Source organism: Lactuca sativa, chromosome 9 (assembly GCF_002870075.4).
Source record: "Lactuca sativa cultivar Salinas chromosome 9, Lsat_Salinas_v11, whole genome shotgun sequence".
Taxonomy (NCBI): Eukaryota; Viridiplantae; Streptophyta; class Magnoliopsida; order Asterales; family Asteraceae; genus Lactuca; species Lactuca sativa.
This window is the reverse complement of record NC_056631.2, coordinates 218,174,989-218,190,562: the sequence shown is the minus strand read 5'-3', so window position 1 is coordinate 218,190,562 and position 15,574 is coordinate 218,174,989. Positions and strand designations below refer to the sequence as shown.

Here is a 15,574-nt window from a genome sequence, read left to right as displayed (position 1 = left end):
CTTAACGATTACGACTGTGAAATTAGATATCATCCGGGGAAAGCCAATGTAGTAGCAGACGCCCTGAGCAGAAAAGAGTATTCCGGACGAAGAACCAAGTCGCTAACCATGACTATACATTCACATCTATCCACGCAGATCAAGGAGGCTCAGCTGGAAGCCTTGAAGCCTGAAAATGTGGCGGGAGAATCCCTGCGCGGAATGGATAAAAAGCTGGAGGTTAAGGGTGACGGAACCTATTACTTTATGGACCGAATCTGGACTCCACGCCATGGAGGTTTTAGGGATTTGGTGATGAGAGAAGCACACAACACTCGTTACTCCGTCCACCCGGGTTCAGATAAGATGTACCTGGATCTCAAAAAGCTTTACTGGTGGCCGAACATGAAAGCGGAGATCGCTACCTTTGTGGGTAAGTGCCTTACTTGCGCGAAGGTCAAAGCAGAATGTCAAAAGCCATCAGGACTCCTCCAACAACCAGAAACACCAGAATGGAAGTGGGAGCAAATCACAATGGACTTCATCACCAAACTGCCCAAGACAGCAGGTGGATTGGATACCATTTGGGTCATTGTTGACAGGTTGACCAAGTCCGCCCACTTCCTACCCATCAGAGAGACGGATAAGATGGAAAAGCGCACTAGGACTTATATAAAAGAAATAGTGCGATTGCATGGCGTCCCTATATTTATTATATCAGACAGAGATAGTAGATTCACCTCTAGATTTTGGCAATCATTACAAAAGGCACTAGAGACGAGGCTGGATATGAGTACGGCCTACCATCCGCAGACTGACGGGCAAAGTGAGAGGACGATCCAAACATTAGAAGACATGCTGCGAGCTTGTGTGATCGACTTCGGGAAATCGTGGGATACACACTTACCTCTTGTGGAGTTTTCCTACAACAATAGTTATCACACGAGCATCAAGGCAGCTCCATTCGAAGCCCTCTACGGACGAAAGTGCAGATCCCCGTTGTGCTGGGCCGAGGTGGGAGACACTCAGTTGGCTAAAGGACGAGTTCCTGATAGCGCCCTCACTGGTCCGGAGATCATTAGAGAAATGACCGAGAAGATCGTACAGATACGTGAACGACTAAAAGCCGCTAGGGATCGACAGAAGAGCTACGCCGACAGACGAAGGAAACCCTTGGAATTCCGGGTCGGAGACCGGGTCCTTCTGAAGGTCTCGCCCTGGAAAGGCACGATACGCTTCGGGAAGCGTGGAAAGTTAAACCCAAGGTACATAGGGCCTTTTGAGATTCTTGCCAGAATCGGCCCTGTAGCTTACAAACTAAACTTACCCCGCGAGCTAAGTAACATACATCCGACCTTCCACGTCTCAAACTTGAAGAAATGTCTGTCTGACGAGACTCTCGTGATTCCCCTCGACGAGATCGAGCTCAACGAGAGCCTCAACTTCATGGAAGAGCCAGCGGAGATATTGGATCGTGAAGTAAAGCGGACGAAACAAAGTCGCATCCCAATTGTGAAGGTTCGGTGGAACGCCAAGCGAGGACCGGAATTCACTTGGGAGCGCGAGGATCAAATGAAACTCAAATACCCTCATCTCTTCGCTTAGTAGTATTGTAATATCATATCTGTTTGTATTCTAAATTTCGGGACGAAATTCCCCTAACGGGGGGATGATGTGACAACCCCAAATCTAATTCCGTTAAAAATCCCATTTTCACTAACGGAAAACGTCACTATACGTTATTTTACGTAATATTTGGAATCGTCAATTTCCGAATATCTAAATTTAAGCATGGTTTGATATCATTGTAAGTAATATGTCTCATAGGTGTTAACCCCGTTTAACCTAATAGAGTGGTTTTACCTTCTCAACCACTTCACCCGGGTAAAAAGTTTTAACCCAGTTAACTTTAAACATCGGGTAGCCGTGTATCGGGCGCGATTCTCGAGACATATGCAATGGTGTTCCCAACATTTGAACACTCATTCACTACACACCCACTCTCTCTCTACTTTCTCTCTCTAGACTCAAAAACGACCCCGATTCCGCTAATTTCCGACTTCCAAACGTAAGTACTCATCCCCTATCTTATTCTAGACATGCTTCATTGAATTTGTGGGCCAAAAACCATAGGAATCAAGATTCAAAGAGGAGTTTACGGCCTAAGAAGCTCCTTAGGCCGTAAACCCCCAAATCCAAGCCAAAGACCAAGTTTCTCCTTCTTGTATGTTAGTATACTAATTAAGGCATATAACTAGAAGAGTTTGGACCTTAGAAAACAAGAGAATGATGCTTGAAAAGGAGTTTACGGCCCAAGCATGTGCTTAGGCCGTAAACACCTCAAACACCCCACAAATCCATGTTTTAAGCCCCAAAAACACTTCTAGGGTGTTTGGTGAATTAGACTTGACTCCAAGGAAGGCTTGAGTGCATTAAACATCAACATTTGAGGCCAAAAAGAGGAGTTTACGGCCTAGCATAAGCTTGGGCCGTAAACACCCAAGAAATTGTGTCAAACAAGTCCCTAAACTACCCTAATGCATGAAAGGAATTAATCTAAGGCCTATGGAAGTGTGTTGTACCATTAAACACTTCATTTTGACACCAAATGAAGAGTTTACGGCCAAGGATGTTCCTGGGCCGTAAACTCCCCATAAATATGTGCCAAATTGCTCCAAACTCACTATAGGACCTTCTAGGATTTTTCTAAGCCATTTGGGACCATGTTGTACAAGTAAAACCATCACCTTAAAGGACTTATAGGAGTTTACGGCCCAAGAACAAGTCTTGGCCGTAAACTCCCCTAAAATATCACAAATTTAGATGTTTAATCCTTCCCTCTTGGTCCAAAACACACACCAATAAATCAAGGAAGTGAGATAAGGCCTTAAACACACATTTTGGAGTGTCACAAGAGTTTACGGCCAAGCCTAGGGGGCTTACGGCCGTAAACTCCCAATGAATGGCTTTTAGGACATAAACTCTAAGAGAATAAACTCTAGGACCCTCCCGTAAATCATCCATGGCCTTGTATCACTCCCGGGAACCCTTTCTAGGCCTTAAAACCCCGAAAACGACACTAGAATGTCCAAATTCTATAATGAAAAGCATGAGATGATTAACTTCTTGTAAAATACATATTTCATATGACATTAGGGTCCTAAAAGGTGCTCAAGTGGTTATTTGGTACCAAACGCTCAATCGACACTATTACCCGATTTACCCGATTCACCCGATTTCCGCGATTTCAGGTGAGTTCATACCCTTTAATGAACCTTTCAAATGTTTTATATGTTTTAGGGGGGAGATACAAGTTTCTTATAAATATTTATACAAAGTTTTACAGAACGATTTCCGAGTTACAAGGATTAATCACATGTGATTCACTACCCTTAGTTCAAATCACATGTGATTTGTCCCTATGCCTTAAAAACGGGTTTTACCCTTTTCAAACTATTTTTAAACCATGATTCAGAATTTAAATGTTCTTTTGGAAAATACTTTTATTAAATCAATTTGCTTATAAAATGTAACCACTCTGATATATTTATATAAATAAGACTTGGAGGACTTAGGACCGATATCTCGCCTTATTTCCTGTTCTTGTTTGATTGTGGGCTTAGGGTAGTAGTTATCCGTCCGACTGTCGTCGATTTCTTACTTATATAATCTGTATATCAGTATGGTATACGAATATTACTGCTCTCACTAAATGCTAAAGTCACTAACGTGCTAAGAAACACCCCCACTAAGATAACCATAATAGGTATGGTTAGGGTCGCTACCGCTACTACTCGCTAAAGTTATTACTATCTACACTATAATACTCACTAATACTAGACGATACACTAGTAAGAGAACACACTATGATCAATACTAGAAGATTACTACACTATGACCATAGAGAAAACATTAAACAAACAATAACACACTAACCCGCTACGAGATACTCTATTCGCTATTCACTACGCCCAGAGTGTTCCAGCAGGAGACGACTCTACAGGTATAGATCTATACGGGGGCAGACGCTATTACATCCCGACTGTTAACTCAGTCCGCGCCGTACAGGCCCAGGGATGCCACTACTTCACTACACTGTGCATGACCGGGAAGGTCATGGGATTCTCTATTATTCTCACTATTGGTAAATTACAAGGAATACCCTACAACTACACTAAAACACTACACTAAATGTTAAACCACATCCCGAAGTAAGCAAGTAACTATCACTAAAGGAAGCTCGTACCTCTATCATGGATCACGGGCTTAACTTATCTTGATATATTTGTTATTTGAAGATTGGCCAAAGAATCTTTGCAATAAATGGTTTTCAAAGAGATAAAGAATGCACACTTTTCACAGATTGTCACTTACAATGTATTTCCTGGAAAATATGAGATTTTCTGAATTTCTACTACTTATGAACATAAAGGATACATTTTTAATACTAATGCTTTGTATACAAAAACTCACACTAAACTCTTATGAACTCACCAGCTTTATGCTGATAATTGTTTTCAAAATAACTTGTATCTTCAGGTCAAAGATAGACAGGTACAGACGCGACATTTTTGGAGAAGGTGGAGCACACAAGACCCATCTCTCATTTTTGAATTACTTTTGAGTGATTGTTAAACATTACAGAACACGCATGTAATTAAATTCACTATGAAATGCTACGGTTGTATGTTTCTTGTTTCTACTATTATGCAATTGTGATGATACTGTTCACTACGTCATCCACCCCGAAACGTATTCCGCCGTTATCGGTTTTGGGGTGTGACACAATGGCAGCACCGAAGGGGCTCTGAATGGACATCGGAGTCGGAGGATGAGATGCGAGAGCACTACCCGGATTTGTTCACATCAGCGGACTTCGAGGACAAAGTCTAATTCAAGTGGGGGAGATTTGTAATGCTTGTTTCAGGTATCAATTTCTTTTCAGAATTTTAGGGTTTTAGACTAGAACTCGACAAGTTAGGGAGCTCCAACTCGTCGAGTAGAGGTCATTGTGGGACGCGGGGTTAAGGACCTACTCGACGAGTTGGAAGGCCCAACTTGAGGAGTAGGCGATGTAAAGGAAAATCCTAAATTTTAGGGTTTGCACCCTATATAATCTCCTTAAAACCTTGAGGCTGATCTTCCATCAACCTCTAAACCCTAAGAACGCCAATGTTAAACCCTAATCTCCATTTTCTCTCATATTGTGAGCTAGAGTGACTTTTGGAGCTTGAGAGGAAGAAGATATTGGGAAAAAGGAGAAGATCCAACAAACAAAGCCCTCACTCTTGAGCTTGACCATCTTGTGGAATATTGTAAGCACTCAAGACTCGGTTTTTATCTTAAAGTATGACCAAATCTTGAGTTTACTCTTCATTTCCTATCATTCTTGTTGATTGCATGCATAGGGTTCATAAAGTTTGCAACTTTATGAATCTCCAGTGCAAAATGGTCCCATAGTGGGCTGAATCTAGCTTTTGGTCAAGCATGTATGCATGGAATTTAGGGTATATTTTCCCTTTTTGACTATTTTGACTCCAAGACATGCATTGGACATGCATGTCCATAAAGTCTCCAACTTTGGAACATTTTGAGGATTATAACCTCTTCTGGAAAGGAGGGATTCCAAATCCCTAGAGTCTTGAACCACATGGCTAAACTTTTGAGCTTTCCAACCTTTGTTAAGGGCTTTAGAGCATTCGAAGTGGTTCTAGAGGATAAAGTTGGAAACTTCATCCTTCTATACACCTTTAGGTTTCAGAACTAAGCTCTAGAGTCCCTGCAATCAACATATCATCTGAATAAGCAAACAGGGGGGGGGGGAAATCGACGAGTTGCCTTGGCAACTCAACGAATTGATCGGGTTTCCCCGTCGTTGAGTTGATGAGACAACTCGACAAGTTGGTTAGGGTTTGTCTCGATTTTCTAGACTCTAAAGGAACTCGACGGGTTGCTAGATGCACCCGACGAGTTGGGGTCAACAAGGACTGTTGACTTGGACTTTGACCATGATTGACCAAGTTTGACCTTGAGGGTATTTTTGGTATTTCGGGATTTTGACAAGACCGGTTACATGATGATTGTAGGCAGCTGAGTTGGAGTTGCGCGTTGGGACTTATCCGATCTTATCTTTTGAGTTCAGCATTTTGAGAATGTGAGTCTCCTCACCATACCAATGGGTTTAAGGCACCAATGTCGGCCTATTAATTGTTATGTGATATGCTAGTTGGTTATGAGATATATGGTATGCTAGTTATTTGTGATACTCGCATGAAAGACCTCAGTGGGTTCCCGAGGCACTCATGTATAAGACCTTGGAGGGTTTCCATGGCTAACTAGTATATTTGCATGTGTAACTTGTATGTTATTTCTTGGTAGTAAAGACCGTGAGGGGTTCCCATGGTAGGAAGACCATGTGGGGGTTACCATGGCAGGAAGACCATGTAGGGGTTCCCATGACAGGTAGTTAAGACCACATGGGATTTCCAGTGGCACTAGGTGTAAAACCTTGAAGGGTTTCCATGTCATCCTTATATGTTGTATGCATGGCTTATATGGTTTATGTAGCTTTTATAGCTAATATGGATTATGTGATTGTGTGGGGCATGCTTTGGGGAACTCACTAAACATTAGCTTACAATTTGTGGATTTGTTTCAGGTACATATGAGCCTAAGGGCAAGGTGTCACACCCCGAACCAAACGGCAGAAACGTCCGGGGGCTCGCGTCACTAACAATTGAATTATCATCACAATGAATATACATGAAACATAACACATTCACCACCAACATTACATATAACAACCAACATTGTTCACATTAAGTACAATGTTATAAATTACATAAATTCAAAGTATTAATTATACGATGAGTGATGTTACACAAAATAAATCTATACATACTTGAAAATCTTCCTGCTTAACGATTACATGAGAATACAAATTATTTTGAAAACGGTCAACATATATAATGTTGGTGAGTTCATAAGTATGTTTGAGTAAAAGTCTTTGTATCTTTCGTAAAAACCCATAAAATCCGATATTTTCTGTAAAATGTCTGAAAATGATGTGAAAACCAAGTATAAACGCATGTGTGAATTTCATAGTTGTAACATATATGAATGTAGTTTAGATTTCTTGTATTGTAAGTAAGTGATAATTGTAGGCCTGGCAATCGTGTCGTATTCGGGTTGGCGTGTCGTGGGTTGGCGGGTCAAAATATGTCAACCCAAACACGACCCATTTAAATATACAGGTCACAGGTTGGCGGGTTTGGAACATAAACCCATATATGACCCGCCAACCCATTTATTTATACGGGTTCATAGGTTGGCGAGTTCGTGGGTCAGATTTGAGTTCGTGGGTCCGAATTTTAGACATTTAATTCTTAAACATCCAAATGAAAATTAAAAAAATTCATAGAAACATGTTACAGACTTAACCTTATAGGTTACGACTTATGACCTTAGACCATCCACCACGAGTCAAAATATCAAAACAGTCAAATGGTCTATGAATCAATGGTATATATAATATAATACTTATTAAATATTAATAGTTGAAACATAAATACATTTAAAAATAAAATAACTTTTTTATTAAAAATATAAACGGGTTGGCGGGTCAACCCGTTTATTTTTTTAGAAACCCATATATGACCCGTTTAATAAACGGGTTGGCGGGTTAGCGGGTTGAAAAACTCAACCCAAATCCATTTATTTCGTGTCGTGTCGCGTGTCGTGTCGAGAATTGCCAACCCTAGATAATTGTATATGAAGATTTCCCCAGAAAATCCGATATTTTCTGATTTATAATAATGTCGAGGTTCTTGTATCATTAAATAAGTTATTTTGTATTGACACAATTGAAGGGTTAATCTTCGAAATGTTAAATTTGGTATTGAATCTCTATATAAGTCGTTATAACTTAAAATGACGATATTTGTTTAGATCTAACACATTTTTACAAAATAAACTAAGAAATCACACAATACATGCATATAACACATAGATCTACACATTTTAATTGAATTATCCCCCAAAAATCATATGAAAACTGAAAAGAAGGGGGTATGAACTCACCTTTGCTTTGATGTCTCGGTTTTGAAGAAGAGATGAAGAGATTTTTGATCCTAGCAAGATTTCTTGGGTGAATCTCGAACTTAGGAGGTTTCTAGGAGTATGATCACCAAAAACTTGCTTAGAAGGAGTGATCTAACATGAGAATGAAGTTATATTTCTTGGATATGTAAGGACTTACCAAGAGAATAATGACTTTTAGTGGTGAAAACCTTCTTGAAGATGCTTAAAATCTTTAAAATTAGAGAGGAAATGAAGGAGTGTTCTTGGGTGGTTGAGGGATTATTTGAGAGCAATTTGTAAGTGAAGTGTGTGTGTGTGTGTGTCTTCGATCGAGAGTGAAAGAAGAGGGGAAAGAGACTAGTCTTGAAGCATGTTGGATCATACAAGCTTGCATGGAAGTATGAGATGCAATTGTCTTGTTACATGGTGAATAATATGGAGGTGGCATCACCAAAGTCAACCCCCATTTCATTTTTTTACTCATGGGCCGATAATTTTGGGCTAGGAGATAGGGTGGAGTAGTTTGGGCCTTTACTTGTCTTTACTCGAAATCATGAGTCCCAATTATTACTTTTCGGCCCAATGGGATCATTATATGGTTCACGGCCCAAATAGAATAAAAGAATGGGTTCATGGCTCACTAAGGTTAATTGGATTAGTTATGGCCTAATAAGGCCCGTTAGGGTTAGAATGAATCATTTTAGACCCAAATTATCCAAAATGTTATAGATTTGTGAATTGGGTCCATTTAGAATCCAAATAGGGTTTCCAAGCCCAAAATAGTTGAATTGAATGCTTATTGGTCCATTAGGCTCAACAAGGAAATCCTAGTCCAATATGGACTCAAACTGGGATTCTTAAGGTTTTCAGACTCTTTGTTGAACATGAAAGGTGAATTTAAATGAGCACTGGGTGATATTTACTTATAGTATATGTTTTACAATAGTTGAATGATTACATGAGACTAGAATTTCCTAGCTAAAATGCTAGTTGTGACACAAGGGAAAGGCTTGGATTGCGCGTCATGCACTCTTCAATATTTGTTTTGATGGGACACTCTGATATTTGAAATAAAATGTCAATGTTATGGATTTTGAAAATGATTGTCATTGAGATTTCATATTTTATGAGAATGTTTTGGTTAATTAAAAATGAAAAAAAATATTCGAAAATTTGGGTCGTTACACTAATAATGAAGTTTAATTGTCATTTTGGGTTGACCTCGACGTGGTGAATGGATCGCCACGCGCGTGGTGAATGGATCGCCACACCGTGGTAGTGTGCTGGAAAAACACGTATAAATAGTACCTTCCATGGTGTGGAAAAATTTGGCCATGACGTGGTGGCGGCTGTTTGAGCAAAAATCCTAATTTTTGGACTTTGAGCCCCATTTAAAGGAAGTAGTAGCTAGCGTTTCATCCCTTATCAGCCTCCATCACCCTCAAACACTCAGAAACCTGACCATTGCATCCTTTGCACATTATGAGCCCATTTTGGTGCTTTTGGTGATCCTTGAAGGAATAAGAAGGAAGCGTGGTGCAAGATTCAGATAGAGATCCATCTCACTCCTTGTGTTTACTCTCTGGACCTTTGGTGAGCCTTCTAGATCCATTCTTGTTGGTGTTATCTTCATAGATCTATAGTTTTAGCACATTTTGGACTTTTGGTTACATTAGGCAAGATATAATAGATAAAGTTTGCAACTTTGTAACTAAATAAGGGTCCCAAGAATATTATATCTCATGGATATGAGATTTGGTTGTGTTTTGACACCCATACATGAGTTTTGGTCACCTTTTTACCCATTTTGACCTAATTTGGATTCTAGACATGTTTTGGGCATACATGTCTATAAAGCACCAACTTCATGTCGATTTTAGTATTAGAAACTCTTATGGAGAAGATGGACTTCAGATTTAAAGGAATAAGTGCTTAATGGATAAGTTCATACCTTATGAACCTAGGGTTTGAGTTTTTGACCTTTTGGATGGTCTTAAGGGTAAAGTTAGAAACTTTATCCCTATAGATCATGTTTTAATTGAGATCTAAGCTTTGTAGCCCGAGAGGTTAGAGAAAACAACATAATCAATTAAGCTGTTTGGGACCCCGTTTCCATGACGTGGTGTTAGGTCACCACGTTGTGACGACTGGGGGTCAGATTGTCTGTTTTGTCCTTTAGGGACCACGACATGGTGAAGGACTATCACGACGTGGAAAGTTAACGTTGGCTTTGACTTTTGACTTTTTGACCTTTTATCTTGGACCAGAGTTTGACTTGAGAGTATTTTAGTTATTTTTGAGTTATATTTGAGATTGGTCACTATTTCAAGAATAAGTGACGGGTAGAGCTGATATTTGAAGTCGATACCTATTCATCTATTTGTTTAGACCGAGATGTGAGCTTCCTTCACTATGCTCGTAGGTCGAAGGCACCAATGTCGGCCCACTGAATTATGTCTAGAGGTTGGTAGTTGTCTTTGTGACAATCTCCTGCTATGTTGTATGTTATCTTTGTAACTCTTGTTGTTATGATTCTATGCTAGTTGTACGGTGTAAAATAGACTTGATACCGGTTGAAAGAGGCTGAAGGGGGTGAAATAGACCCAATACCGGTTGAAAGAGACCAAAGGGGGTGAAATAGACCAAATACCAGTTAAAAGAGACCGAAAGGGTTGAAATATACCTAGTACCGGTTGAAAGAGACCGAAGGGGATAAAATAGACCCAATACCGGTTGAAAGAGACCGAAGGGGTTGAAATATACCCATTACAAGTTGAAAGGATAGATGGGGATGAAATAGACCCAATTATGTTTTGACTATTATGTATGTATGGTATGAGGTATTTTGGGGGAGCTCACTAAACTTTGTGCTTACAGTTTCTACTTTATGTTTCAGGTGCTTCCTGCTTGAAAGGGAAGGGCCTAGATTGATTGCACCGCATCCGTCCATGTTTTCCGCATTATGTGATTTTATGATTTGTACTTTGATATTATTTCACTACGATACATTCAGTTGTTTTGACATGATTATTGGATGTTTTGAAATGAATTAAAAATGAAATTTTTTTCTGGATTTTTTGGGATGTTATAATAAATTTCTAGTCCTAATTGTTGTGTTTCATATTATATATCGTGGCTTATTATGTTGCTTTTGCTTTGCCTTCGCATGTTAGAACTTGAGCTTGTCTCTATAACAATAGACTTTTGCTTTTGCTTTGCTGTTCGTTTTTCAACATGTAAAACTTCTATCTCATGGTTTACTATTGTTTTACCATGATATATCTTTTGGAAGCTTTTGAATATATAAAGGCTTTCATCTTCTCGTCTTATTTCCTAGTTGGTGTTTCTAACATTGGGGCGACATCTATGTGTATGATAGGTGTTTCACTTGTGGTAAATGCACTATCCATGTTTCCAGAGTGTGATTACTAGTTGGATTAGAATAAAGAGGTCTGTCATTACTAATTTCGAAGATAAAATACTTATATCAAAACCCATGGATTATTGAGACACCAAATCATGATGTCATGGACTTCAAATTATGCTTATATATGATATAACTATATGAAATGATAATATTTTTTTTAAATCCATATATCTAAGGGCACCTTTAGGCAAATCCTTATCCATGCTACAATGTTGTTATAAAACAATACTAGTTTATAACCCGTGAGAACCACGGTTAAAAAGTTAATTAAACTTTCATAGTAAAAACTCAAAATTATTAATCAATTATTTTAAATAAATTATTAATTAAAAACTATTTTTTTTTAGTTATATAAGATTATAATCGTTAATTTAAATAAGTATGTGAACTTATAATATGTATTAATTTTATTTAATCTTATTTAATTTAATGTAATTAGAGTGAAAATTTTAAATTTTGAAATTTGAAATGGATAATCAGTAGATTGACGACATTACATTAATTATAAAGTCTAATAAGATGACACACGTCAAAAGGACAATCAACTTATTCTTTTATTAGAATAGGGATGTTAAAAGGTCAAAAGGAAACATACTAAAAGTGGAGGGTGGTTTTACGATAATCATCGGATGGTAACATAGACAAGCCAAAGTACAAACTTAGTCCAACGAATACTGAAAACTACACTTTCACCCCTTCAGTTGCCTTTAATACACCGGTTTACGAGATCAGTCAAACCTGATACATTCACCGACGAATCTCTATCTCTGACAACCAACTCGCCGGTAATCGAATACTATTCCAGACTCAAGAACAGTTGCTGGAGCCATCTTATTTGCCCAAATTACACACTCGTACATGTAGCAGTAATTATGGCTGATCGGACTGTATTGGTATGGATAGTTGCGATAGTATGCTTTGTAGTGTTGATGTTTGTTACTCCGACCATCCCTCAAGATCAGGATTACCACGATTTCGCGGATCAACGTGAATTCTTCGGTAAATACTTTTAATTTGAATACTGTTTAAGTAGTGGATTCAACTCCTTCTGTTCGTCTGGTTTCGTAACTGGCCATACTTCATGGCGATAATTTCTATCGTTTTAATTTTATGCTGCTATGTTTTGTTGATAGTATCGTAAAGATGCATCTATCAGTTGTTCGTTTCACGGATAGATGCGGCTCAATCTGTTCGGAGAAAAAAATGTACTCTGGGCTTAAAAGTTCAGACCTAGTTTCGTATGGAATTTTTTTTGTTTGCGTATTTATTACTCTGACATTGTTCTGTGTTACTATATATGAAGTTCAATGGAGTTTGCAACTTTTATCAGAAAGTTTGAAGTCCATTTAAAATTTGAAGTTGAAAAATCATCTATCTAACATCCCAAATCAAGGAAATTCTGAAAAAGGGGACTAATACAGCTGTATATGGTCTGTATGCTCTTAGTTATGAACTTATGATTAATTTAACTTGTTTACAATGTTGGATTCTGGTGTGATTGTTTAGACTTCAGACAGTTTATTCTTCCACCAGATTAATGATAAGGAAATGCGAGCCTATGTGTTTGGTTCTGGTGTTTAGTTGCATAATGTTTATCACTTTATAGTTTGTTTACATCTGTTATAAACTTGATGTTTTTCACTTTCAGGCATACCTAACTTTCTAAATGTCATTTCAAATGTGCCATTCTTCATTGTTGGTGTCATAGGGCTCATGCTTTGCTATCATAGAAACTTCTTTAAGTTGAGGTAATGCTTCTGGATCTAAGTTATACAGGGAATCTTTAAGTTATTGGACATGGTTTTACAAGTGATAATTTATGTTATGCATATTTGTTACCCAAGTCTGCAAGGTGAGCTTTGTGGTTGGACATGCTTTTACATTGGTGTGGCTGCTGTTGCTTTTGGATCCTCTTATTATCACCTCAAACCAAATGATGCTCGCCTTGTTTGGGATCGTTTGCCTGTAAGTTTGCTCATTCATCATAGTTTTATCACATTTCAATATATAAATAAATAAACTCATGTTTTCTATCTTTTCTTTTTCTGATTTAAATGAACCAGATGACCATTGCATTCACTTCTATAATTGCAATATTTATCATTGAAAGAATCGATGAACGCAAGGGAACATACGCCATCATTCCCCTGCTTTTGGTTGGTGTAGTAAGCATTTTCTACTGGAGGTAAACATATTCTTTTACATAAAATTAGTTTTCATTTCTTTTTGAAAATTAATTATTCTTTTTTTTAATAGGTTTTATGATGATCTTCGACCATATGCTTTGGTTCAATTTGTACCTTGTATTGCCATTCCTGCAATGGCCATCTTGTTACCACCCATGTACACACATTCTTCATATTGGTTATGGGCTGCAGGTTTAATATTTTGCTACTTCATCTTTTAAATAACACTATAAAATAATCTCAAATATTGATTTTTAATATACAACTTTCAGGGTTTTATCTTCTAGCTAAGGTTGAAGAAGCTGCAGATGATCCAATTTACAAATGGACTCATCAAATTGTTAGTGGACACACCATCAAACATTTATTTGCTGCAATGGTTCCCGTATTTTTGACACTTATGCTTGCCAAGAGAGATATTATATCCGAGAGGTATATCTTCTTCTGGTAACTGGTAACTGGCAACTGGTAACTGACTTTGTTTGAAAAGTTTTATTTTCTCTCATGGATTTGATGTTATTCTATTATAGGAAAAGCTTATTGCAAATATGGAAAATATCATGGACTAAGTACAAAGGAAATGGTGTGGAGCCTGAGAATCATACTATCACCTACACAAGTGTTCCTATCGAGGAGGAGTCTCGTCAATGACTTCATTCATGTTTTTTTTTTTTTTATAAAGTAATAGTATTACAAACATAAAATGTACATACATATAATCATGTTTAAACAAATCTTTGTATGTTTGCTCTAGTAGTAAAGAGGTGAAAATCCAATTCCAAACTTTAAAGTTTAGTGTTTTCGAAGATACAAACTTTAATTTTTTTAATCTTTTAAGGTGTAGAGATTAACATGAATAAATGATAATTACCATTGATCTATGTAATGTTGGATCTTTGATCATTTTATCTTCATAAATATTTGCAAGGATACTAACTCATAGCTATGTAAATGTAGACATATACTATATAGTATGTACAAATATAAGGTTTAAATTGAAATATTAAAACGGTAACAAGGATTATAAAAAAGATATTTGTGTTTTGGCCATAATTAGAATTGTTATCTGACAATTCGTGAATAAAAAAAATGCCTATGCATCGAGCATTTTAAGTTGAATAAATGCCTATGCCTATTCGTCAGAACATTTAGCATAATGTTTAATTGCTTATAATTTAGTTAAGTAAGATAAAACTTAGGAATAAACACAATTGGGGTGGTGGCGCAGTTGGCTAGCGCGTAGGTCTCATAGCTTCTGAGTTATCCTGAGGTCGAGAGTTCGAGCCTCTCTCACCCCAGCTTATTCTTTTTCGTTCTGCTCAGAGTACAAAAAAATGTTGTCAAATACTTGAGATACAAAACAACCAGGGAATTTGTTGGTGGTTAAATAATACAAAACAAGTAATTAACATATTTTCTTGCTAAATTCAATGGTAACAAGTCAAGTTTAGAAAAATTAGGATTCTTAGTATTAACATATTTTCTTGCTAAATTCAATGGTAACAAGTCAAGTTTAAAAAAATTAGGATTCTTTTAATTTTTGGTGCATCCATTAGAAGTAATTGGCAGAAGGAACCAAAAATTACACATCAACTAAAATGGTGATACGTTTTTATTGTTGAATACTCAACATTACCACATATAGAAATTTGGGTGATCCATTATAAAAGAAATCCAATAAGTCTGCAAGCTATTGGATAAAGAAGAAAAGGCTAGCCAGACAGTGGATCGAAACGGTTGTCACAATACCAAAACTTCCATTTATTATAGCACAATTTCATGGACCTGACATGTGAGAATCTCTGATTTGCAACATTGCAAGTTCGTTAACACCATGTCCCAAAACCAATGTGAAATGTTAATCTTTTATGTCTTTGTATTTATTGCCAAACATGAACAAAAA

The 15,574-nt window shown here is 37.5% G+C and overlaps 1 protein-coding gene and 1 non-coding gene across 2 annotated transcripts; both read left to right on the top strand.

Moving 5' to 3' along the window:
* The first annotated feature begins 12,215 nt into the window (after positions 1 to 12,215).
* Positions 12,216 to 14,466, top strand: LOC111882854 (uncharacterized). Its single transcript, XM_023879227.3, has 7 exons — positions 12,216 to 12,484; positions 13,134 to 13,233; positions 13,330 to 13,450; positions 13,549 to 13,670; positions 13,742 to 13,863; positions 13,944 to 14,103; positions 14,202 to 14,466. Exons 1-7 carry the CDS (start codon positions 12,358 to 12,360, stop codon positions 14,320 to 14,322), a joined length of 873 nt encoding a protein of 290 aa, XP_023734995.1. The 5' UTR covers positions 12,216 to 12,357; the 3' UTR covers positions 14,323 to 14,466.
* A 418-nt stretch (positions 14,467 to 14,884) lies between these two features.
* TRNAM-CAU (transfer RNA methionine (anticodon CAU)) lies at positions 14,885 to 14,969 on the top strand. The gene is given in 2 exon segments: positions 14,885 to 14,922; positions 14,934 to 14,969. It is a non-coding gene; the product is annotated as a tRNA-Met (tRNA).
* Positions 14,970 to 15,574: the final 605 nt, after the last annotated feature.